The 26,107-nt window shown below is 43.3% G+C and overlaps 1 protein-coding gene across 2 annotated transcripts; it reads right to left on the minus strand.

Annotated features, from left to right (window-relative positions):
* Positions 1–5,991: 5,991 nt before the first annotated feature.
* On the minus strand, positions 5,992–12,580 carry LOC119209288 (tissue factor-like). 2 transcript variants are annotated; one of them, XM_037458501.2, is made up of 7 exons: positions 12,305–12,580; positions 10,831–11,003; positions 9,763–9,852; positions 9,334–9,446; positions 7,793–7,971; positions 7,236–7,401; positions 5,992–6,239 (listed from the first exon to the last, which is right to left on the minus strand). In XM_037458501.2, exons 1-7 carry the CDS (start codon positions 12,353–12,355, stop codon positions 6,106–6,108), a joined length of 906 nt encoding a protein of 301 aa, XP_037314398.1. In that variant the 5' UTR covers positions 12,356–12,580; the 3' UTR covers positions 5,992–6,105. The 2 variants fall into 2 exon arrangements, with proteins under 2 accessions (XP_037314398.1, XP_037314399.2); XM_037458502.2 differs by having other exon boundaries at positions 10,831–10,945; positions 12,305–12,571.
* Positions 12,581–26,107: the final 13,527 nt, after the last annotated feature.

The raw sequence follows: 26,107 nt of genomic DNA on the forward strand, positions 1-26,107 counted from the left end.
TTTTTGGTTTAAAGTTTAAAATAAAAGCTTCCATCTTGGCCCCAGCATTACCCGACCTTCGCCCAAGTAAGTCTTATTACTTTCTCTCACCAAAGAAACTTTCCTGTAATTAGACATGTAAATGTTTATATACATTCATGAGATTTGGAGCATTGATTTGTTAACATTAATAAATTAACATAAAAAATCTGTGAAAATCAGATTTGATATGTCCGGGTTAGGGCATATCTTCTCTGCCCAGGTTAGGACACCGTTACGTTATACAAACATTTGCTGTGTCACAAGTTGGATACTACTGTAATTACATTTCGAGGTGCTAAGGATGCAAATTGCGACCCAATTGAGGTAAATACTGCCAATTTCTTACTTTATGTTGGAGTTTATCTGCCACACAGCTGTCCTACACAAATGTGATGCCTCTGAAACATGTTGAATTTAGCATTTTTACAAAAGATAAATTGGTCAGATATATTATTATTTTTAACTATCTCAAATCAATTTCAGTATCCATCTAAAAAATCAGTCAATAGTATACAACTTGTATTAACTTCTATTGTTGCAACGAACCGTTGTTTTAATTACACAGACAATCTGTCTGGATGTGGATCTACCAATATGGATAATAAATGATCCACAATTTGTATCAGCCAGAAAAATTAAGCAAAAGTTATATTTAATCTGTTCCGGGATTCCAATCTGGAATCCATGAGGTACATAACCTCTGTGGCCTTGATTTTTGATCGTTTTCTGATTACTAATTGCATGTTGGAAACTGTGTCCTCCCCAAAAAGGCCATGTACTGGCATTTTTAGTTGTTGCTACGTTGTCTCATCCCGCTTGGAGTCAGTATAAACCATGGAATTGGGACAAAACTGAAATCAATTGCTCGACAGCGCGAACAAGTAGAAGTTTCATTAAGGAAGCTTCTGCTCGCCAAGTGAGGTAAATGTGCTTACCCTCATCACACTAAAGACAGCTCCCTCCATGGGCTCGGTTTTGTCGCTGAAGACTGGGATGTCCAATCCACCCGTGCTTGTATGGCTATAGGAGAGACGTTAGTTAGACTTAGTCCTGCTAGTTGAATGGATCCGACTGCATGAAGTCAAACCTTTTCCATTATCTTTGTTAAACCTGGAGTCGAGTCTGTGTGCAGAAGGAGCAAGTTGTGAACACAACGTTGGCGTAGTATGAACTTCGCAAGGAGATATATGCATTTACGTATTTAGTAAACAAAAAGTTATCATTCATACACATGTTTGACACCTGAGTTATATTCACTATTTTTTAACTCAGCTTTTGGTCTCCACCAGCTATGGAGGGGAATATCTTTGTCTGCTAAATGCTCCATTATGTTCACAAATCAGTAGGTCTAATGCCGCGTTCACACAAACACCTAACATTAGTACATTTTTGCTTAGCATTGGGCTTTGGTTAAATGTACCAAAAACACAGGAGCCGGTACAGTTTGTCCTGAGGAAAGGTCTTTATTACTGCAAGATAAAACGTGGGATGTGCACAGGCAGGTGAAACCCTGCAAAGGGCCTTGACTTAACGTGTGATGTCACTTTGGCCGTGTGGGCACCCACCAACGCCTGCAAAGTGCAGCGATCATACAACTTTACAAATGCTTGTTTTATGAATAGAGGGCTAGCCCGTGCTAACGTTGCAGCTGCTCGATCAAAACTTGCAATAAAATATTCTATGCATAAATACCGCAGTAAACGTTGTTGCTTATATCATGGGCTATGGTTTATGAGCATATATGTCTACTAACATAGAGCTATCAATATTCTTTCCTCTATCTCTAATTGAACATATCAGAATGTCCGTGGCACCAGGAGGAGAATCTCAACACCAACAGCGTCATGCTCATTTCTCGCTCCTCCAATCAGATTTGGTCCTGTTCACGTTTTTGCATTACCTTCTTCTGATTGCACTGCACAAAAGAGGTTGGTTTTCAGTTTGTTGTTGGGTGGGAAAACCAGACTGAAATCCTCTACAAAGCTCTGCTTCCGCTTGCTGTGAGGAAGCCGTCTTTAAATATTGTGTTACCGATACATTCTAACCTGTGTGCTGCAGAGCTGTGTACATTCAAAATACCATGTAACCAATTCATGCCAACACAATGACATATCCATGTGTAGGCGTGTTCTTGTACAAAGTGAAGATTGTGAATATTGGTGTATCCTATGCACAGGATGAACGTATATCCCAAAGGCCAGTCTACCCTCACACTGAAGCAGACATTTCAGTTCATATTAGGTTTCGATTTACGCCTACCTCATTTGTGCTCTGGCATTATTGCATAACAACACTGTGAACCCGTACTAGCAACCATTCTGTGATTTTTGACACTTTGTAAATGTGTGTATAGAGGACAAAGCAAAAAAGAAAAATGATTCTTTAACAGGAAATCACAACCTGGAGGCCAGTTATTGCTGACATTACTGATGTCGGTGTCAAATCATCACATAATCAAATCCCTGTGTCCCTGACACAATACAAATGATTAGTACAGTGGTATGAAAAAGTTCGGGCACCCCTGATCATTTTCAAGATTTTTCTTTATCTATCGTTGGTTGTTCGGAAGAGCAATTTCAATTAAATATATCATATAGCAGACAAACAGGGATATTTAAAAGTGAAATGAAGTTTATAGGATTTACAGAAAGTGTGCAATAATAACTTAAACAAAAGAAGGCAGGTGGATAAATGTGCGCACCCTTGTTTTATTGATTTGAATACCTTTAGCACTAATGTAACACAACATGTGTTTGGTAAGCTCATTGACCCTTGACCTACATACACAGGTGAAGCCAATCATGAGAAAGTGTATTTAAGCAAGTAACTCTTTCATACCACTGTATATCTGTGTATTGTTATGGAGTGATAAACTGGCCCCGTATTTCTGGATCTCTAAACTCAACTGGTAAATCTTTTGTTGTTTCTGAAATGCAGGCTTTGGTTGTTTCTGCTGTATTCTCCCATCTGAATTGTTTTCAGTCATTATTTAACATGATCCCATGATGATGATCAAATATCAATTATTTTGTCATATTTGGTGGTTTTAAGTACTTCCATATTTCTGGGGTTCATATTTGAATCCCATGAAATCCATGGCTCCCCTGTTGGTACCTATTGACCCGGTGCATTAAACATCCACACATACCCTTTTGTAGAAGTAACTTGGAAGTGCAATTGGACGTCATCATTAGACAGCTGCTCCAGAAGTCAGGTGACTTAGTACAAAGGCAGACCCTATGTCGTTGTCGAGGGCAGTCCCATCTTGTCACTATGTGAACTACACTTAGTAGGTCACCACTCATGCTACAATCAAGGCAAGTTGGTGGCCCATGAATCTCTAGTGATCTTTTACCAAAACCAAAAGGTCCTCAACAGTGTGTGACTGCTATGGGAATGACTACGAGATGGAGCGACCTGGAAGATGCATTTATTCACGTAACAATATTATCATTTGATATTCATAAAAGAACCTCAAAACTGCAAAGGATTTAAGACGTTTTCTCTCACATGTTGAAAAGGATCTCAGTACATATGCATATGTAGCACAAGAAACATCTAATTCCTTGTATTGTAAACAAGAAACTGCTTATCAAGTTAATTAATCATCTAAACAGAAGATAGTTCACTCCTTTTTTGTTGTCGCACATATTTATTTATTTTTGTAATGATCCATTTTTGTATTTATCTGTGTACAGGCTGCTTATATAATGAAACATGATCAGAATATTATTGAAAGCTGTTATCAGAGCAGTAATATTGTTCAGTGGGAGACAGAAGCGATGACGTTGCTCCCCGAGCATGAACATTTATTTGTGTGTGTATGTTTTCTATGATGTATGCACTTTAAAAGCCATGTTTGAGTGAATTATTCAAAGTAGAGTTTTGCCATGATGACTTGTCTTCTTCTTATGACAATACATTTATTTGTGATGTTGTGTGCGTTGCTGTCTAAATGTGAGGTTCTGTGTTGGAAAAAATAAAAAATAACATTCCTCTATGATTTTGGTTTAATCACTTTTTGACTTGTTGTCTACTTAGAAAAAAGCAGCAGGGAACATAATACATTTCCCTTCTCTGATCAACACATAATCCGGTATGTCATGGATACAACACGTCTTATGTAGTTGTCAGACTGGCTACAACTTGATGCTACAATTCAATTCTTTGACCACTCGGGGGCAGCAGAGCACCCGAAAGAACATCTCACCTTGACACATCAGTCATGTGAGTTGTGTTTTCATTTTTTTTATTCAATTTATTTTGTACAGTCTGAAAATCACAAATTATCATTTCATCAGAGCGCATGTGCACAAAATCCGTAAACATGCGACAAACCTTTGTCGTGGAAACTCTAGAATCGACACAGGAAAAAGCTCCCCAGAAGGATAAAACCCTTCAAAGGGGAGAGGGAAAGAACTGGAGAGGACAATGCCTGACCCAGATGGACAGAATGCAATATGTCATGTTAACAGAATGAACAAAGTAAGAGATGTACAAGACGTTCAATACAGTGGCCGCTGTTTTTTTTTCCCAGTTCGATTCAATGCAAAAAAAGGTATTAAACACAGATTAGTAGTTTGCAGTTGAATACATTTTTTCCAACAGTTTAACATAATAAGGACATCTTATTCAAACAATCACTTATGCAGACAATCACAGGGGAAGACAGGACAAGGCAGGAAGTGAAGTTACCCCAGGGACACAAGAGACATGAAAACTACAAAATAAAACAAGACATGAACCCAAAACGTGACAGAATCCCCCCCCTCAAAGGCCATATTCCAGATGGCCCTAAGAGGAGGGCGGAACCAGGGGCAAAGCAGACAAGGGGCAGGAGGGTGGGGACCCAACGACGATGGTCCGCCAAGGGAACTCGGGGGGTTGGCCGGGACGGCGGCCATGCGTCGGGCTCTCTGGGCTCCGGCAGCTTGCCGTGGGGCGCCGGGGGCTCCGGCGGCATCGCCTAATTCAGCCTAATTCATCTTTTAAATCTTATTTGTATTTATTTGGCAGGGACAGCGCAGAATGTATGAAGGGACACATAAAGCCAGGTAGCTAATAGATAATTCATTTGTTGTTCTTAAAGTTAATAAAAATGAAAATGTTCTGAGACCATTATATTGCCTGTAGTACAGAATGATGTGGAATGGATATATTCAAAGTGGGCCTAGGTGAAAGGTGGGGGAGCAAATATTACTATCGCCTAGGGCAGCCAATGGGCTAGAGCCACACCAAAACAAGTTTACTCACCCGACTAGTTATAGCTATTTCACCTCATTCGCTCCTGAAAGGGGGGGTGGCTTGTCTCGGCGTCTCTTTAAACGTGGTTAGCATTTCCGCCATCCACCAGAGAAATAACCACTATTTCTGTTGTGTACTTTTTGTGGTAATTACACAGTAGTTGCAACTGAAAACGCTGTCGCGTTTGGGTTCATGACATCATCCATCTCCCCACAAGCTCGTGAATTTCATCGAGTGCGTCTAGATGACCGCCGCTTCCAGCGCTATACTTCAGGCTAACTAGTAGCCAGTTTAGTGACCTTTTGTGGCGCCTGCATCTCTTGGTTAGACACCATGTAACTTACAGGCGTTCAGTCTCAGCTGCGCCGCGCCTGTCTCCGGTGAGCGGCTCTTTCGTTAAGTAGATTCACGCTTGCACTGCAGGAAGAGCGCAGCATCTCAACGCTGATTGGCTTTCTCAAATTTTTTTTTATGAGGCGATATATTCGCTTCGCTTCTTCGCATCTTGCGCCGCCTGTTGAAAATCTGCTTTATCCGCAACGATTTGTGTCTGTGACTTGACATGGAATCTAATAGCAAATAATTTGCCTCGCTTTTGGTGTAAATGTGCTATTTGTCCACATTGGTCATTCACACACAAATAATGAAGGCCAGAAATACACCGTTGTTGCTCATAATGCAGTGTGCCTGAAATCTTCCGAGCAAGCTGCACAAAAAAAGAGCATAACCACGTAAAACCAGGTTTATTACAAACAGAAAGGCCAGAGTAGAGAAACCAGCTCCTTTGTAAGACAATCACACACTCACACACACACAGTCACAGTCACATATGCACACACACTACACAGGTGCTGATGACTGAGATGTGTTTTTTTGTCTGTAGCATCTGCAGCAGAGGAAGGTCACCGTAATGACGATGGCGAGGACTGTGAGCAGGATGAAGACTGCACAGACCCACGCTCCAAGGGTTAGCTCTGGCAACACAGTGAGAGTCACAGTTAGTCCGTGTAAGATCTGGCCATAGCCTCCAAACCACTGGGGGGCAGCATGTCCCCTCTACTACTGGGTGTTCACTGCTAACTAACGGCATTGTACGTTTCAAGTTAAGATCCAAAATGACTGAATTAGAGCCATTTTCTGACTGCTGTAAACTCGTAGATTTAACATAATAGACAGCGTCCACCCTGTAGCGTCAAGGACATGGAAGAACCCCAAATTGAAGAGAAAGTTTTCTCTTCAATTTGTCACCTAGTTCCAGAATGGAAATTCCTGTAGGCTAGAGGGATATGCAGTGTTTTGGGGATGAGAAGGGTGTTGTGAGCACATCATGTGGGGCTACAGGATGGACTCACAGGCTGGACCACAAAGTATGTCAACTTGAGCAATCTCTCATTACTCAGACAATAAAGTTCTTATCCAAGAAAGCCACAAGCAGGACTTACGAGTCATCACCCCACCCACCCTAACATGTGCATTCTTTCGTTTCCAGGAATTGGAACCCATGCTGGTTTCCCTTCAGGAACTCTGGTGGGGACCCTGATCCAGTCTTTGCCCACATGATGGCTGAGGGCCCTGATTTAAAGTGATCTTCATAGAGAAATATAATTGTTACTTTCTCCTTTCCAAATAAAGATTTCCATAAGCTTTTCGTCTATGAAGCTGTAGGTTCCCCTCCCGCGTCTAGCGTGAATGTGTCAGTGAAGCTAAATGTTGACCTTTGGCTTTACATGGAAGGGCCTGTGAGGGTTTCAAACTAGAATACTAGAAGAATAATCTTCCCAAGACCATCTTGCCTTACTCTGACAGTCTAACAATGACGCAGATGGGTTTACATTGGAGTGCTTGGTAAACATCTGTGTGTTTCAGACATACTCTAAATGTAGGTCTTGTGTTTTAATACCGATCCCAGAGGAGCACTGTGGGCATTTGGCCATGTGGGTGGTGGTGTGGTGTATACACAGTGTGTGCACCTTGCAGGATGCTGCTCTCTTCGGGAGTACACTGCTGGATGCTCCAGGCTCCCCGCTGGGTGCTTTTCGGTCTGGAGGAGATGAAAGCTGCCACCATGAAGCAGTATCTCTGTCCTGCATCCAGCTTTGACACCTCTGCTGTACTGGAGTCAGATATGATGTCTCTCTACCGGGTAAGAAGGAAACATTAGTGCCACTCAATTTGACATCTATCTAACACACCATTCAGACATTTAGTCATTTCTGATTTCATGAACACATTTATATATATTTCAAATCTAAAATGAAAATTGAAAATCTCTTGTTTTTGAGACATCACAGCAGTGAGTACTTCCAATAAGCTTCTGGAGGTTCTCCATTTGAGTATTAACCTTGGCACATTCACACATTATCTCCTTGTTTTATACTTTGGTTGACCTTGGAGGAGCCTCCTGCTGTCTGTGGGTCTCAAAGGCAAGCTTGAAGTTTCATACAGGACCCTTGAGTCACCGTTAGTCATTTTCACGACTAGTCTTCACAAAATCAGTGTCGCGGCTCTGTACCTTCCGATACTGTACCTTGCCTGTGTTTCCAAACTGATGGTAGCTGATCTTATACTTGAGGTCATTCTTGAAAATGTCTCTGAGGGTGAACTGCTTCTTGCCGTCATGAAAAGCACTCAGAAGGTCTGTGATGTTGACAAGAACGGTGCTCTCATCCACGGCCTTTATGGTGAAATTCGCTGCACTGATGTTAGCTGAAGAGATGATGAGATCATGTTTACTCATGTCGGGTCAACGTGTCTCTCCTCCAGCAATAATTAAATAGGCAAAATTAACAATCAAAATAGCCACTAAGGTGAAGAGTAGAAGTGGAATTTTGGCAAACATAACAAAACATAGAAAAGCCGGCCCTGGATAGACTAATCGAACCATCTACCAAGTGGCCCGATAGGGGCCCCTGGACCGTACACTGCTGGGCATTTACACACTAAAACTGTCATATTTATGAAAGCAAAAGGAAACTCAGTTTCTACTTTATGTCATACGTCATAAAGAAACTAGCTGATATACTGTAGCTCATATAATTACAGGCTGCTCATTCACACCCAACCCAGTCTCAAAAAAAGGCGTGAAATGGCTCCGTACTTACAGGGGCTTTACCCCCATAAAACCTAAAGGACGAAGCCTGGAAGTCTCCGTTATGTTAGCCTAGTGTGTGGACAGTATATCTGTAAAGGTTTTACTTTGATTGAGTAAAGCAGAACAAATAAAGAGAGGCTTTAGTGGAGGCCTCACGGCCACTTCACACACAGGGCGGCAGCTCATATCTCACCGTTTGCCAGCAAAATGATAAGTCCCGCCTCTCTATGGAATCGTCAGAGCCAATGGAATCGAGCCAGACCCACGTGGGATCGAGCGCACGCTTTCCTGGTCAGTAGAAGGAGGAGACGTGTGGAGCGAGAAATGACGCTCCGCTCTGAGGGTGAAGCCCCCGGGAATTATGGGAATTCTTTCATTGAAAACTCATAAAAATAAGGCAATTTATGTTTAAAAAGTCATAATGTGATACAGTTGCTTTGTGTTTGTTTTGTTTGGCGATTAGTGGCTTTAAGCCTGAACGCCCCTTTACGGTAACGCCCCCACCGGAAGTGCTTTTTTTTAATAATGCGCCGTTAAAGGCGTTGCGTAGCCACTCATTCCCAAAGAGACACTCAAATCTCCACAGAAACCAATAAACGGAAGGTCTTCTACAGTCTCTGATAGAAGATTATGAAAGAATAACGCATACTTCTCGCTAGAAATGCCATCGAAATGCATACAGATGCTGATGCTTTCTTAAAATATAGTCTTTTTCACAGATAATATGCCGACCGTCCGCCATGATTTTCTTTTCGCTAACGGGAAACCTGATAGTCACGTGACCTATTTGCAAAGCAATGCAAATGAATTGGCCAAAAGAAACGTAACATGGTAATGTTATTTTGGGGGAAAACGTAACACGACTACGTCTATTACGGTGGACCAAAGGAGCCATTTCACGCCTTTTTTTGAGACTGGGTTGTCACACCTCTGAATTATGGATCATGTGTTTTTTTGCTTGTGCATGCAATACCTACTGTCTCTATAGGGGTTGAAGGGAGTGGATTCAGTGTAAGGGAACCCCCCCACGTCATGGTTATTATCATAGTCATCAATATCAGGCTCTGTTTGGATCTTTACAATGTAGGTCCTGTCAATCACAAATACATCATTATGGGCGGGATATAAGTAACATACATTCAACATGCATACTGTTTGGAGTTGTTGTTGTAAAACGAGGCCAAAGGTCAGAAGTCTCAGTTACTATACTACCAATATACTGAGATTATTCTAAAAGACAAGATTTTCCTCAAATTAAATAAGGATGATGATGTTAAAGCCAGTTTATAGAAACGAGAAGGAGTAAGAGGTTATGTAACTTACTTAGGGAACCCACCTAAGAGATAAGCTCCAATGAAACGTTACAGAGCAATTATTCAGGGCTCGAAGTGACAGGGAGGTCCTACCTGTCCCAGGGCCGCAGCTCGTTGGTCAGATCACATTCTGAATGTGACATTGCAAAGCATTGTGGACTCTGATTCCAGTCCATGCCCTCACTGATAGACACAAAAACACAGAAAGACAGGAGAACAATGACACGAGACAAAGGCACAGACTTAATGATGCTTTCTGTTGCTGACATGTAGCACAGTACAGCTTGCATTACATTCCGAATAGATAACAAATGGAAGGAATACCTTAAATATATTAAAACCTTTGGAAAAATCCTATCAAACCTATTTCCTCTCTTGTGTTCATGACTTACTGAATGAAAAGGTTACATCGGGAGAATCTTTTGAAGCTGCATAAACTGAAGAAACTCGGTTGGTGGAGCACTTCGGCCTCCTGTGGCCAGAATAAGTATTGCAACAACCATTTTTTCCCCACATGTTTTCACACAGAAAATAAATTAAAATTGGTCCTGGCAAAACTTTTCGCCTCGTCTTCTGTCATAAGCTTTGGAGAGAAGTAACTTGGATCAGACTTTTAAAATAAAAGGAATCTCACAAGGCCCTCAGGAAGGCCTCTGTAGAAATGGCTTTGTGTTATTGGAAAGATCAAGTGAAGTTCAACACAATCCAAACAAGCCTGCCTTTTTCCTCAAAGCCCTCAGTGTGGGTCCACTACTGCGAGCACATTGTGGTCTCATTGAAATAAAGGAGGGAGTATTTCTACCATCTTTTTAGACCGCATCAAACAGCCTGAGGTCTGTACCCCTCAAAAGTAAAACTAAGTTTTAACACAATGATGAAAAACCCTTATATCATCCATTGTTTTGTGGAGCATCTAAAGTAGCATTGGTTTAAAAAGAATTATTGTCTAGTCCAAGCAGAACAATTCTAGGGTGCAATGTCTTTTTGGGTCACAACACAATGTTTTAAAATAATGAGCAAGAAGTGTAACGGGACCGCAATGTAAAGTGTACTTTAATACAATATAAGTGCTATTGTATTTTGTAAAATTGTCCAATGTCCAAAACATGTAAAAATTCTGAATAAGAGATGCATTGTGTGTGTGTGTGTGTGTGGACTTACCTATAGTACGACACAGTGTATTTGTAAGCAGAAGGCTTGACAGTCCAGGTGACGATGATTTTAAAGTCCACAGACACCCAGCGCACGTTCTCTGCTTTCGGCAAAACGTTCTCATCTTTGGAAACACAACATTCATTTGGATCTTTGTGATCTTCTTTCCTGGATTTGTTTTTCTAGTGAAGTATCACAACACAAACAATTCACATCCACTTCGATGGATGTGTTGGAGAAAACCCTGATCCCACCTCCCCTTGCTCCTCTTTCTTATAAACAGACAATAAATGAGCCAGAAGACCAGCTAGTGACCAACTTCTAAAGTTTGAGATACTGGGTGTCCCGCACCTTCCTGTGACATTTTGTTCTCATAACGTTCGTTTGTTGCATTGTCAAAAACATGTTGTGGAACATTTGCTTTGACTCATTCCTTGCTTCATCTTTTCCACACGTCTTGAGAAAAACGCTGCGTCATGATTAGCTAAATTCCATCATGCCACATTTACTGATTACAGGTCAACTGAAGAATTTCGCAACTGTGCAGGTTATTTTTTAAGAGCCTTGGTTGAACAATATGTCCAGACTTAATACATGACAACTTCACTACTTCAACATTAGTTTCCAGTATGAATAAACGTCTCACATGGATTTCATCTGCAGTGTTCACACCTGGAATTTTATTGCATTTGTCTTTTATGTCTCATAACCAAATGTGTACTACTGAACAGAAAAAAACAAGTGGTATCTTCCGAGGTAAATAGCTCTTCTCTGTCTATTATATATCTGATTGTGGTAAAATACAGCGTATTAGAATATGTGACGAGCTAAATAACGTTTAAGATGACCTATGGTTGCCGTGGCAGCGGAGACTCAAGTCTGACAATCAAACAAAGTCTAATACAACGTCAGAAGGATAAAACACTGGTGGTTTGGGGTGGGGACAGAACTTGACTCTTTTTTTCAAATTCGAACTTGCAGCATTGCTCTATATTATTGGTGACTGTTTAGCCAAGCCTGACGTATGTGTAGCCTGAAATACGGTAACATGTATCCGCACAGGCCCCTGTAGAGACATCATGATGCTGTGGGTGCCCTCCCAGTGGACAACATTTGATGAAGGGCTTTACATGTTTCCCATCTGGTGGAGAAAACGCAGCCTTTGGGTGCCCCTCCAGTGTAGAACACCTTCAAGAGTTTCCTTCCAGTGGACAAGACATAAAGACGTTCCCTCAAGAATTTCAAGTGCAATAACAGGAGTACCTTCTCTCCAGGGTGCCCTCCCAGTAGAGAAACATGAATCAAGTGCCCTCCACAATGCAGCAAGCCATAGGAACCGAGATGTGCCTTCCAGAGACATGTTCCAGTGGAGGAAGCATGATGCTCTACATGCAAAAACCTACTCCTACACCATTTATCTATCTATCTATCCATCCATGCATCCATCTACTTATCTATCGATCAATTTATCATGTTCTTTTACCTGCAGTAGTGACGGTCCAAGCAGACAAACAGACTCCCAGGTAAAGCACATTTTTTAAAGATGCCATGTTGAAACAACTCAAAACCTCCTTGAATGCCGGATGATGTCAGGGCTGCCTCTAAGCCTGCAGAAGTAGCTGTAGATGAGATGCTCCTCTGGCTTTATGCTGCTCAGACTAGCTGGTTGTTTTCCGGTGAACTGGACAGAGAGTCTGGGAGCCTCAAATGGGGGAACTGGGGGACGGTTCACGGTTCCGCCTCGTTCTGCCTACTGATCCCTCCTACTGGCCGGCATGCTGATGGGGGAGTGGTTACACCCACACTGAACCAAACAGTTGAATCCTGCTTGTGCCTCTCATGTAGTCCACTGAGTGTCTGTGAAAGCCAAACAGCTTGAGGCCGCGTTGCCTTGACGACGGATCCAAGAGGTTTATTCAAGATCTCTTCTTAGTTTTAGCTCAGCAGGAAACTTGCTCATGTCCTTCTAAACTTCAACAACATCAACATCAACACTTGAGACGGAACAATCTAGCCTGTTATGACGCAATACTAATACACATCATTAAAGGCAGACTGTGCAGGAATCTAATAAAAAAAAGTCCCTCTCAGTAATTAATCATCACTTTATGACCCACTTGATTTGGGTTCCGTCTTTGCAGTGTGCATATGATGTACCATTAGAACCAAAACTATAACCTAATTTCAAGTTTAGATTATTTTAGATGCATTAAAGATTTAAGAACTATTTGAGACTGGGTGAATACTTGGTTGATGCAATTAGTTTGTTATTGTTAAATGAACTAAGGTTTTTAATGTTTTGCTGTTGTACTCTTTAAGTCTGCTTTGTGTTTTCATGTGGTGGTTTTGTGAAACTTTTAGAATGTACCACAGCGATTCAAATTCTCATTGGGATTATCTCGGCTAAACAAAGGTTAAATACAAAAAATGTGCCGGTGCTTTTTTCTGCATCCCACACCCTACATATTCTCTTTTCTTCTTACTTTGTGTTTTTTTTTAATTATATACACGCCCTTTAAAAAAAAAACATTTCAAGGATTTTTGCATTTATTATTAAAAAAATAGCCCCAAACCCCAAAGTTTCCGGCCATAAGTGGATAAACCCTTTTGCATTTATGAAATATCCCTCAGCGCTATTGTCCCCTGGGACAGGAGAGCATCCAAGGAATGTGGGACTGAAGGAAACATACCAAGGAAGCATTTGCCTTCAAAAAAAAACTACCACAACACAAACTATACATCTGGATTCTGGATAAAATGATTGCATCTATTTAAGGTAATGGCTGGGTCCGAGGTCTGCAGTAAAACGTTGTGATCTGTACTGAGCGAGTGTGTGGGAACAGCGTCAGTGTGTGTCAAAGGGGGGGAAACCTCCTGGTAGCAATTAGAAACCATGTGACTGTTCTAGTTGGACACACACGTACAAAGAACAACACACGGTATCACGATTGTGTTACTCAACACTCATTCTTTAAAACTCCTTTTGAACTTGTTATGGCAATGATTTTTCTTAATGCTGCCCAGTTTTTTTAAGTCAACACATTAAAGAATGCATGCAAATATCACTATTGCAGAGAAATGGCCTCTGAGTCAAAACATATCTATTTTACTACATATTTGTATATACAGGTATGAACTATATAACTCAATAACTTTCTTTGCTCATATTTAAGCATTTAACTTAGTTGAGGTGCAGCACATTTTTTTCAGGCATATTAATCTGCTACTTATTGTCTCAATGTGTCCATGTTTGTATTATCCATGGGTAAATGTAGGGTAAAGTTTGTTTGGGCAGAATAGAATTAATATGAATAGGTCTGTTTTTGACCATCATCATGGTAAAAGTAAAACATGACAGCATTGTATACTGGAAATGAAAGCAAGTAACAGCTGCTTCGGATCAGTGAGGCATCTGGTTTTCTTACCACCATAAAGCATTTCCTAAGGCTAACATTTGGAGCCACTTTGCATCAACACTGTGGCCCCGAAAGTAAAGTGCATCAAAAAATAACCAATGCTGCTACCTTGCGTCAGAATACAAGCTTTATCCATGTCAGATCAGTCGTGTCTACCTACAATATCATCTACAGTTCATGAAATACCACACTATGCTATATATACAATTTATATCGGAATTGTCTCCCAAACGCTCATTTATTTTTGCCCGTTGTAGTTTTTTGAAAATATTTTTAAAGTTTCCCTTCCAAATGATGAACGACCTATGATGTAACCTGAGACCACATGCCCCAGAAAACTAATAGCGGATGTCTCCTCCACCCAGCCCTGTTAAATAAATACATCTGGTTACTGCCAGAAGTGCAGAAAGGTGGAAGTGTGAACAATTAAGAACTGAAAGTACAGTGAAGGTCTTAGTAGAATATTTAAACCACTCTCATGGTTTGGACCGGGCTAACTCGGCTGAAGTTGCGTTAGACTTAGTGATGAGCGTAGGTCAATGAGAGATCAATACTATAGATACCAGGCAGCAACCTCCATGTCTTTACAAGGGATGCAGGTACCTTAGACCTGCATTCTCACTACTGACCACCAGGGGACGAATTATACTCCATCTAGATCAGTGTCTGCAGTGTGGGTCGCAGACCCGTTTGTAGTGGGTCGCAAGCCTTTGCATGGGAAAATAATTAAAATGAAAAAAATTCATCCTGTGATTTTATTTTGAAGGGACTTGCAGCGGAGTTTCGTCTTTTTTTCCGGCTTGTCCGTCCATGTTTTCCGTCAGCGCGGCAATTAGAACGCGGAAGCACACCCCCCCCGTCGACACCGCTAGCGCAACTTCCCCCCCCCCCGACCGATCGTATTGGGTCGAGGCTTGTCATTAAGGGGTAAAGGTGGGTCCCGGAGCCAGACAAGTTGAGAACCACTGATCTAGATTTTAGAGTCAAATAGACCACTTTAGGGAGGGACTACTGTGATTGACAGGTCAGGAACTCAACGTTGTCCATTCTCAGAATTGTCTATGTGTTGGTGTTACAACTATCACCCTTTAACATTGTGTCTTAAAATAGGTTATATTTATGTTTCTTATGTTCAGCCTTTGTTTAAACTTCAAGCCCCTCCCACTTTTGGTTTCGGATGGCAAGGGACAAATACCAGGGTCGAAATGGTCAAAATGACAAACTCAAGATCTACAGACATAAGGATTGTTTTGTAAGGCACGATCACACTTACGTGTGAAGTTACAAAAGAAGTTGCACAAAAGGGTTGTTGTTGATTTAAGGCGGGACTTTGCTGGTCAAAGTGAACCAAAGCTGAATACTATATAGAAAGTTGCTTTGTCACCAAAAATGTGTAGCCCCTTTGCTTGCATTGCATGGAGGTGAGCGGGGAGGGGGGGATATTCACACACATCAGTTTTACGCTTGTGTGGCAAGGAGTCCAAATGCTTGTATGCACCATGTAGACATGGTTGTAAATTGGGCTCAATGCTAACACAAACATGCTTCAGCAACGGCTATCGTTGTAGAACATCCAGGAAACAACTAAAAAAGCTGGGTCTCACCTCCATCCTCGGGGATTCGGATCAAATGTCGTCCTGCTAAAGTTAAACAGACCGCCACCATCAGATAACAGGGTGTAAAGATGTCTGGAATCTATTGCCAGTCTGTACAGGATGGCGATTGGGATGGGACCCAGCACGCTGCTGTTTGTGTGAAACTCACAAATGTTATTGTACATCCTTTTCAGTTTTCCTATGTAATAAATGTTTTGTTTAAACTAAAACAGGTCACGTGCTGTGGACGACTGTGAATCAGTAGATGGTAGGTTGGATCTCCAAAGTCTGCATGGACCAACTGAGGGTGGACTGTAGGCTCACTCAAACACAGGAACCCGAGTCAATGTTTGCTTATTTACGCTTGCCAAGTAACTTCTCAACTAAAATGTTGCTAGTAGTTCAGTTGCAATTCTTGTTTCTTGTCAAGAACTTTGTTTCATGACTTAAATGTTTTTACAACAAAACAAAAAAAGTGGTTTCTGTGCCTGTCTTAAGACAGTTAAAAACTCGTCCAAACGTTCATCCCTAATTGAGCAGCTACCTTTCCATATTCCACCTGTGAACCCATTGTTCATCCACAGAGTCCCTGTTACGTCCCCCAGCTCTGGTGCTTGTTGCTACAAGAGTGTGTGTGTGTGGGTGAGTGTGTGTTGATTTGCAGATGAGCCACACCTGAGCGGAGCCTGTGTCAGGGCTACAAGAGGCTCCCTGGACCATCTGCACGGGGGGGGGGAACCCGCGAGAGCCGCAGCCCAACCGCGCTGGTGACGATCAAGGTTGCCGTTCAGCCGCCAACCCGGCAGCGAAGAACGTCCCGCACCCATCCATCTGTTTTGAGTAAACTAGTAAACTTCCGTTAATATGTATGAGTAATAATAAAATACCCCTAGTTAAGTGTTGATACGAGCTGATTTGTGCGCGTCTCTCCTTTATGTTAAGGGTGGTGTCCGACCGCCCGTAACATAGTGGGGGCTCGTCCGGGATCGGTTTGTGATTAAATCGGACTATAATGTTAGAAAGCTACAACATGGTGGGGACTATTCTGGTGGGCAATCATGGCTGTCTGTTTAGTCGATGTTTATTTTATTTTGGTGGATATCTCAGGAGAGGTACGCCACTGAAGATACATAGGTATTTAGAATTTGGTTTTGTTTTCTGTATAGTTAGTTAGGGTAGTTGGACAGCATTTTGCCTATCAGAATACCTGTGAGTTTAGCTGTATAGCTTGTGATATTGGGGCATATTGCCTAATTAGGGAGCGCTGGTATTCTGATAATACGAGCGTATTGGTTAAAAGTCGTGGTTGTTTGTAGCCCATCTTGGGCTTTTGGGTGACCACTTTCGATATTCGATATTCGCTACCTTGTAGCTTTGTTGCAGTTAAACTGCCCAGTGAGTGGTTTTTTTTTACTATTAAATTGTTTTCCTGATTTCGGTGCGCGTTTTAACAGTCGTTTTGCGTTAAAATGGCAACAGAGGAAGCATTTATTAAAGAACCCTCTAATGAGTTACTTTTGAAATTTTCGAAGGAGCAGTTGCTGAATTTGGCAGTGACTTATAAAGTTGAGCTCACTACTGCCGAAAAGCGCGGCAAAGACACAATCAAAGCCGCCTTACAAGCTGCTTTGGTTAATCAGGGCATTTTGCCTGTAAATACACAATCTACCGTGTCCACAGAAGCATTACAGCTGCAGATTCGGTTGAGAGAGTTGAGTATCAAAGAGAAGGAAATTGAGTTTGAGCGTGAGCGTATGCAAGCTCAGGCCCGTGAAAATGAACTTGGATATCAACTGGCTTTAAGAAAGTTGGAAATCGAGGCCCAGAGGGAAGGCGTTGCACCATCTGCCCCTGATTCATTTGATGTCACTCGCCACATCCGACCTGTGCCACCTTTTGTGGAAAAAGATGTGGAAAAATATTGTCCACACTTTGAGCGTGTCACAACCAATTTAAAATGGCCAAAAACTGCACGGGCATTCCTCCTGCAATGCGTTTTAGTGGGAAGGGCGCAGGAGGTTTACTCATCGCTAACAGTGGAGCAGAGCGGTGACTATGATGTGGTGAAAGCGTCAGTTCTGAGGGGTTATATATCGACAGAAGTTTAGGAACTTAAAACAAACTGAGCATCAAACTTTTGTTGAATTCGGTCGAAATAGAGCAGCTCTGTTTGATCGTTGGTGCTCATCACAGCAGTAGATAGTCAGGAGAAATTGCGTGAACTAATTCTCTTTGAAGAATTTAAGAACTGTCTACCAACCACTGTGGCAACCTATTTAGCTGAGCAGAAGGCAGAGTCTTTTTCTGAAGCTGCTATACTTGCTGACGAATACGTTTTAACGCATAACATTTCCAAAGAACGTTTTCGCTTAAGAGTTAAGACACGAAAAATAATGCAGTAAAACAACAAGAAGACAGACATTGTTTTTATTGCAAAAAGCCTGGACATGTTGTGGCAGACTGCTTAATATTGAAGAGAAAACCAAGAACATCCCGCACCCATTGATTTGTTTTAAGTAAACTTCCGTTAATATGTATGAGTTATAATAAAATACCCCTAGTTAAGTTTTGATACAAGCTGATTTGTGCGTGTCTTTCCTTGATGTTAAGGGTGGTGTCCGACCGCCCGTAACAGTCCCTCACACAGGCGCTGTGAGTGCTAACTATAACCATGTTTGTTGTACATTCATAATGATCATTTTGAGGGAGTTGCAATGGAGGAAGGCCTAAAAGAAGGCGAGGTCACTATTGCTGACGGTTCAAACCTCGGCTGATCCATGCCCCATGTCGAAGTGTTCCTGAGCAAGACACCCAACCCCCAACTGCTCCCCCCCGACGGCAGCCCACTGCTCGGTGTTAAAAGCGGAGAACAATTTCCTAAATGTGTAATGTAATACTCGCCAATTAAAATGGCTTGTGCACGAATCTCTTTTCTTTGAAAATGTGCTGGGAACCCTAGGATATGTTTTTGGGTTGTATACTTTTTAAAATCTATCTTAACCCTAGTAGTTTCTCAACATTACCAAATCAAGCTTAAATCTGCTAACAAGCCTTATAATTTTAATTCAAATCTTTATATTTCCTGAACATAATCACTACACTACATGTCATTTGGCTGATACTTCTATCCAAAGCGACTTACATTGCATTATAACACATGCGTTACATTTTGCCTGGGGCGCAATTAAGGGTTAGGTGTCTTGCTCAGGGACACTTCGGCATGGCACATGTGGCAGGCGGGATTCAAACCACCAAGGTTGTGTTTCCCAGTGCATCACACCACTCCATGCACCACCATCGCATACCTCACATACCTTTGTTTGATGTCACATCAACATATTGGAGCGTCATAGTTTAATGCAAGGTGTCGCATAGTATTTGACCCAGTTAAAATAAGACGCCACCAGGTTCTCGCCCTTTGCCCATGTGTGTCGAGTAGGCAGTGAGAACAGGTTGTACGACCAAACCCTGAAGTAGAACAAAATGTCCATGAATCTGTTCTGTTCTGCACTGCCTTGATTGTACTCCTGTGGGACTGAAGCTCTGCCTCAGTCTGGCTTGTTACAGAAGAGAAGGACAGATTCCAAGAAACATAGACAACCAGGGTGGAGAAACTCTGTCCTCCCTTTCTCTGTAATACTGTTGGAAGGTTCATGAAGGTAAATGCACTGTATGTATATACTTGTAGCATCCACATGGGCCAACTACAATCTAATCAATGAATTCATCTTGTTAACATAAACAGCCTTTGTATTGCCTGTGGTATCCTTTGTTGATGCAGTAACCAAAGTGAGCTTGTTGCATCGCAACGGAATGGCGATGAAATGTCCATAGCTGACCCTCCCAGTCGCTCATGCCTCTGACTCACACTCTGAATTACGCATCTATGTCTCATCTATGTAGTTTGACTACATGTGTACACCGACCTCAGCAGACATGACTCTGTGCAGTTCTGATGCTGTAACCTCGTAGTCATGGGTGGCTGTCAGCAGCACCTGGATTTTCCAGACAGTCAGGCCACTACAATAAATGACTGGTAGTAGTGGAATACTCATGTTTTAGCATACATCCTGTCACCGAGATAGAAAATGTATTTAGGTACAGATCTTTCAAAAGCAGCTTGTGTAATACAACCGCTAATGCCATATGGCGTTTTGAGAAGCCTCAAAGAATCCTCCAACCATCTGAATGAATAGAAAGCGTTTTTATGAATGAAAACGTGAGTACGGATCTCTCAAATATCTCCTGGCTAAGCCACAGATCTCCACTGACCCCTGACCAGCCTACAAAGTTCCCACACATGCAGCAGATGGTTTCTCCAGCGATTCATAGCAAACTAAAGCAAATATGTCATTTCTGGATTTGGGCTGCACAAAATAAAATTAGGTGAATTAAATTGATGAAAACTAACCCTGCAGCAAAGAAGTCAAAGAGTTGATAACATTAACAATATTACATATCGGTAAAGCACATCTCCAGATTACAGAAACCTCAAAGTTACCTAATTTACTTGGGATGATTCTGTGTAAGTAGATGCTTTTTGTGGTTGAGGCAGGGGTATAACCATAAGCATACTTTCTATTCAACTGTTCTGTTCTGTATCCCTTGCTTTTAGTCCAAACAGGCTCTGACACACACACACACACACAGACACAAACACACAGAGGAGTAAGAGACCTCATGACTGTATCAGATAAACAGGAACACGGACAAGCATGAGCAGGCCAAACCTACAGTATATTGAAACAGAAACTGAGCACTACTAACCAGAGGTGTGGACTCGAGTCATGTGACTTGGACTCGAGTCAGACTCGAGTCATGAATTTGATGACTTGAGACTCGACTCGACAAAACTTACAAAGACTTGCAACTCGACTTGGACTTGAATACCGATGACTCGTGACTTGACTTGGACTCGAGCCTTTTGACTCGAGAAGACTTGCTACTTCCCATGAAAACTGGGGGAAAACATTTTCACACCACCGCGCCGCTCTGATTATCTGCATCTGTCAAAAAAATGTGCGCCACCTGTATGCAGAGAGCGCTGCCTGCACGATATCCAATCACTGCAGTCCATTTCACCGTATCAACGAGGCAGCTCGTTCATGGTTACAAAAATCGGGATTTTTGAACCCGGATTCAGACTCCGATGGAAATCCTCGCCAACATTATGTCAACGTCCGTTTTAAAGTAGTGTAATGAGCTGAGTTAAAGTTATTAGTTAATCAGTTATGCAGATGTTGCATGTGTTCACGTTATGCTCTGTTACCAGCTGTAGTTACGCGAGACAACCCGAGTTTTGGGGGGCCGTGTATGCGGAAGTGTTCGTTCGGCGTGGTGACGGCCAACAGTGACCGAAGTTGAGTTGTTTTATATAAATAAATGCAGCGGAGTTGCAAGCCAGTCATCGCCTCCTTATTTACGCTGCAGCATTGGGGTGAGCGTTACAGTACTATAACACAGTCACCGTCGATCCACCATTACCCTTCCCTTCGTAGTCTAGGTCTGTGAGGCAGCGCACCATCACCCAGGGTTCCCTGTCCCCACTATAATAAAATGACTCGAAATGACTCGAAACTAAAATGGTACGACTTGTGACTCGACTTGAGACTTGTTGGCTGTGACTTGTGACTCGACTTGTGACTTGCTTCGTCTTTGACTCGACTTGACTTGGGACTCGAGGGCAATGACTTGAGACTTGCTTGTGACTTGCCTAACAGTGACTTGATCCCACCTCTGCTACTAACTAAATAACCAAACATGGCCATAAACATGGAGGTTTGGCAAACACTCACATTAACTCACATTATTAGTGCAATAGAAGTGTGAAATAGGCAGATCTATGATGGGTGATGGGTAAGATTGACTACTGTATTTTGCAACGTAATTTCGATGTGAAACATTTTACCAACATGGGGCATTTAAATGTAATATTGATTATGATTTGAAACCGTGACTGTAACAGTGAGTGGTACCGGTGGACAAAGGAACCCAAAAGCACGACTCGGACAACAATGGGAGATATAAGTGGATTTTACTAAAAGTTTAGGCAAGGTCAAAACCGGGAGATCCGTCAGTAGGCAAATAAATCCAGCGGGGCAGGCAGAGGATCCGTAGATGAGAAGACCCAGGGTCAGAACCACGAGGGTAATCAGACAGGCACCCGAATCCGAAAAGGAGCAGGCAGGGAACACGTGGTCAAAAGGCAGGCTGGGTCAGAACAGAAGGATCCACTCTCACTCTCTCCTCCCACAATCATCCATGTTTTATTAATGTACATCACTAATTAAGCTTCTTTCCGGGAGTTTTTTGTGCTTTCTCGCCTAGCAGGTCTTCGTGGATCATAGTTCCGTGTGGACCCCGGTTCTGACTCCTGGCATGGCTCTGCTGACACCTGCTGCTGCCATCATCATTACTTTAAATATGACTCATATTACTGTCATCATAAACCAACATCTTTCTGCTCTCCCTCCCCACAGAAGCCTCTGTGGATGGTGGTTCTATCTGATGGAGGTTGTCCCTGCAGTGGTCCTGCCGTACACTTGTTCTGCTACTTGCAATTACTTGTATCATTTATGTTGTAGGAATAGAATGTATTGTACATCTTTTACATTGTTGATTCTGTACACATGACATCCATTGCAGTCTGTCCATCCCGGGAGAGGGATCCCTCCTCTGACGTTCTCACTAAGGTTTCTTCCTTTTTTTCCCCATTGAAGGGTTTTTTCATATTTTGGGGAGTTTTTCCTGTGCCGATGTGAGGGTTTCGGGACAGAGGATGTTGCATGTGTACAGACTGTAAAGCCCTCTGAGGCTAATTTGTAATTTGCGATTTTGGGCTATACAAAATAAAATGAATTGAATTGAAGAACAGAATGCTGCAGGCTTTAATAGTGAGTGACTGACGAGGGGATGCGCTGCAGGTGAGGAGGGCAAGGAGAACCGGGTGAGGGTAATGAGCTGATGTGGGAGGATCTGAAATGACGAAGGAGGGTTAGTAATCATGCAGGTGAGACAAAAACAAATGAAGTCAAAGTAGTGACAATGACTGCATCAGAAGCTCAATTTCTCTTATGGGTAATGCAGCAACAGTGAGCAAATCCTTAAATATAAAATGGCAGGGTTTGCGATACTGGTGTTCCTAAACGGGAGGAAGTGTTTGTAGAATGATGAGGAATGAACCATAATTCCTCTACGTGTTTCTGGCATCATCGACGACTTCATCAGTGTGAGCTACTAAATACGCCTCCGTATGTACCTCACAGAAAACCTCCTGGATCATCCATCTGATCCCCAGATCAGTCCATGGTTCCTCGGGCTACACACAATCCTAAACCCCACAAGTAGGCTGCTCACCCCCTGGGCTGTGTGAGCGTTAGCTAATGATGGGCAGGTGTCACTGTGGATGCTAGCTCCTGTCATCAGGGTATTTTGGGGTTAGGAGAGAAGAGATAAACAAGGAAAGAGATACGAGAAAGACCGTTTTGAGAAATTGTGTGTTCAAAGAAGACCAGCAAGGTGATTTATAATAATTTTGCAAATCCCTGTCACATAAAAAATGAGCTGATTCCAAAGCTAAAAGAATAAAAAGGAAAAGGGGCTGAAGAGTCATTATGTGACCAATCTGAAACAGTTGTTGTTTTGGTTTCCAATGTCCCCAGGGAGAGATGACACATGTACCTTTAAGCTGACTGTAAAATATGAATCCATGACGTATTGAGCTGTAATAAGGGCTTAACCTCTCGCTGTCAGCCTGCTGATGTAAAACCTTTGCACACAGATCACATCCGCTCTGCTTCAGACTCTTCAAAGCACTTCATGGTTTTGGTCCCAGTTGTAGAGCAGAATTACTCTCACAAACCACATCTGCTTTCAGAAACCGCCTCATGCTGGTGAAGCTGTAACACCCAGACTGGGGATTTTGGTCACGAAGTGATTTTCTGTGTGTCTTCTGTCAATCACCCTTCCCTCTCGTTTCAGACACCGCCTACCTGTGTGCCGCCGCCCCCATGATTACAAGCCCCACCCTTATTGTTTACTCCTGTTTCTCGTTCCCCTGTGTATTTAGCCCTTGCCGACGAATTGTTCTGTGCCAGTTTGTCTCTTGTTCCCCATAAGCGTACCAGCGATCTTCTCCAGTGTGCCTTCCCGTATTTCGAACCTTTTCTGTCCACCCGCAAACCTTTGCCTGCCGACTTGAATTTATCTGCCTCCTCTGTCTGATTACCCGTGTACCGAACCTCTGCCTGAATTAAATACAAGAATTGCCCCTCACTACCGTGCATCGAGTCTGCTTTTGATTCCAGGTCCTTGTGGCCCTAGCCCCCCTGTCAGTTCCACACCGCCCCTGGTCCAACATCTCGCTGGATTTCGTCACAGGGCTTCCCCGGTCCGAGGGCAACACCACCATCCTCACGGTGGTGGACCAGTTCCCTAAGATGGTCCATTTCATTCCCCTGCCTAAGCTGCCCTCCGCCAAGGGAACCCCAGAGGCGGTGCTCTCTCACGTTTTTCGTCTCCATGGTTCCCCTGCAGATCTGGTGTCGGATCGGGGCCCCCATTTCGTGTCCAAGTTTTGGAAGGAGTTCTGCAGCCTCTTAGGAGCAACGGTCAGTCTATCTTCTGGCTATCACCCGGAATCTAATGGGCAGACTGAGCGTCTGAACCAGGAGCTGGAGACCAGCCTCCGCTGTTTGGTTTCCAAAGACCCAACCTCCTGGTGCAAGAACCTCATCTGGATTTCAGTATGCGCACAACACACTCCCCTCTTCGTCTTCGGGCCTCTCCCCATTCCAGTGTGCCTATGGCTATCAGCCACCCCTGTTTCCTGCCCTAGAGAAGGAGTCCAAGGTGCCCTCTGCGCTGGCCATGGTCCGGCGTTTCCGCCGCACCTGGGACCGAGTCCGCCAGGTCCTCCTCAAGAGCTCTGCACGTTTGAAGAGGACGGCGGATCGGCGACGGACCCCATTCCCTAACTATCGGGTCGGCGAGAGTGTGGTTATCTACGCGTGACCTGCCCATCCGCGTGGAGTCCCGCAAGATGGCGCCGAGGTTCGTTGGCCACTTCCCCATCTCTAAGGTGATCAACCCTGTGGCCATGAGGCTTAAACTCCCTAGACCTATGAGAGTGCATCCCACGTTTCATGTAGCCCGGTTAAAGCCAGCCAAGGACAGCCACTTGGTCCCTGCCACCAAAGCCCCACCACCCCCCAGACTCATTGATGGCGGACCAACCTACACCGTCAAGCGGCTCTTGGCAGTCAGACGCCGCGGCTGGGGCCTCCAGTATCTGGTAGATTGGGAGGGATACGGGCCAGAGGTGAGGTCGTGGGAGCCAGCCGGCAACATATTGGGCCCTAACCTCGTCAGGGACTTCCACCTCAAGTTCCCCGATGAGCCTGGGCCGTCTGGTGCCGGCCTTAGGAGGGGGGGTACTGTAACACCCAGACTGGGGATTTTGGTCACGAAATGATTTTCTGTGTGTCTTCTGTCAATCACCCTTCCCTCTCGTTTCAGACACCGCCTACCTGTGTGCCGCCGCCCCCATGATTACAAGCCCCACCCTTATTGTTTACACCTGTGTCTCGTTCCCCTGTGTATTTAGCCCTTGCCGACGAATTGTTCTGTGCCAGTTCGTCTCTTGTTCCCCATGAGCTTACCAGCGATCTTCTCCAGTGTGCCTTCCCGTGTTTCGAACCTTTTTGTCCACCCGCAAACCTTTGCCTGCCGACTTGAATTTATCTGCCTCCTCTGTCTGATTACCCGTATACCGAACCTCTGCCTGGATTAAATACAAGAATTGCCCCTAACTACCGTGCGTCGAGTCTGCATTTGGTTCCAGGTCCTTGTGGCCCTAGCCCCCCTGTCAGAAGCAACCGTGGAATGGGCTCCTTTATTGGTCTTCGTTGGGTAGCTGTGGGCGTCACACAGCGCCGGGATGCGTGCGGGATGTGCCTTCATCACTCCAATCGTTATCCGTATTGGTTGTAATGCTTCCCCTGCAAACAGGTGTTTTTAAAGGTTCAATCCGTGGTCATCACTTTTTCCATAACTAACAACCCAAACCTCTTCAAATGTACTGTTTCAGAGGTACACCCTCCCTTCCCGACTAGTGTTTTTTAGCTGCCTGATTGTGTGCAGTACTTCCCAATAAAACACATTCTTTCTGTTGATGTTGTCACCTAAGATGTATCACAACCTTCAAGTTGACTAAACAACTGTCAATGGATGGTGGACAAATGGAGACAATACGCACCTCACCTTTCAATTTTGTAA

This window comes from Pungitius pungitius, chromosome 15 (genome assembly GCF_949316345.1).
Source record: "Pungitius pungitius chromosome 15, fPunPun2.1, whole genome shotgun sequence".
NCBI classification, from domain to species: Eukaryota; Metazoa; Chordata; class Actinopteri; order Perciformes; family Gasterosteidae; genus Pungitius; species Pungitius pungitius.

Coding starts and splice junctions, on each gene's coding strand:
- LOC119209288 (XM_037458501.2), bottom strand. CDS start 12,355: ATGTGCTTTACCTGGGAGTCTGTTTGTCTGCTTGGACCGTCACTACTG. Junction 11,004..12,304: donor TTGGACCGTCACTACTGCAG/GTAAAAGAACAT, acceptor ATACTTCACTAG/AAAAACAAATCCAGGAAAGA. Junction 9,853..10,830: donor TACACTGTGTCGTACTATAG/GTAAGTCCACAC, acceptor TGTGTCTATCAG/TGAGGGCATGGACTGGAATC.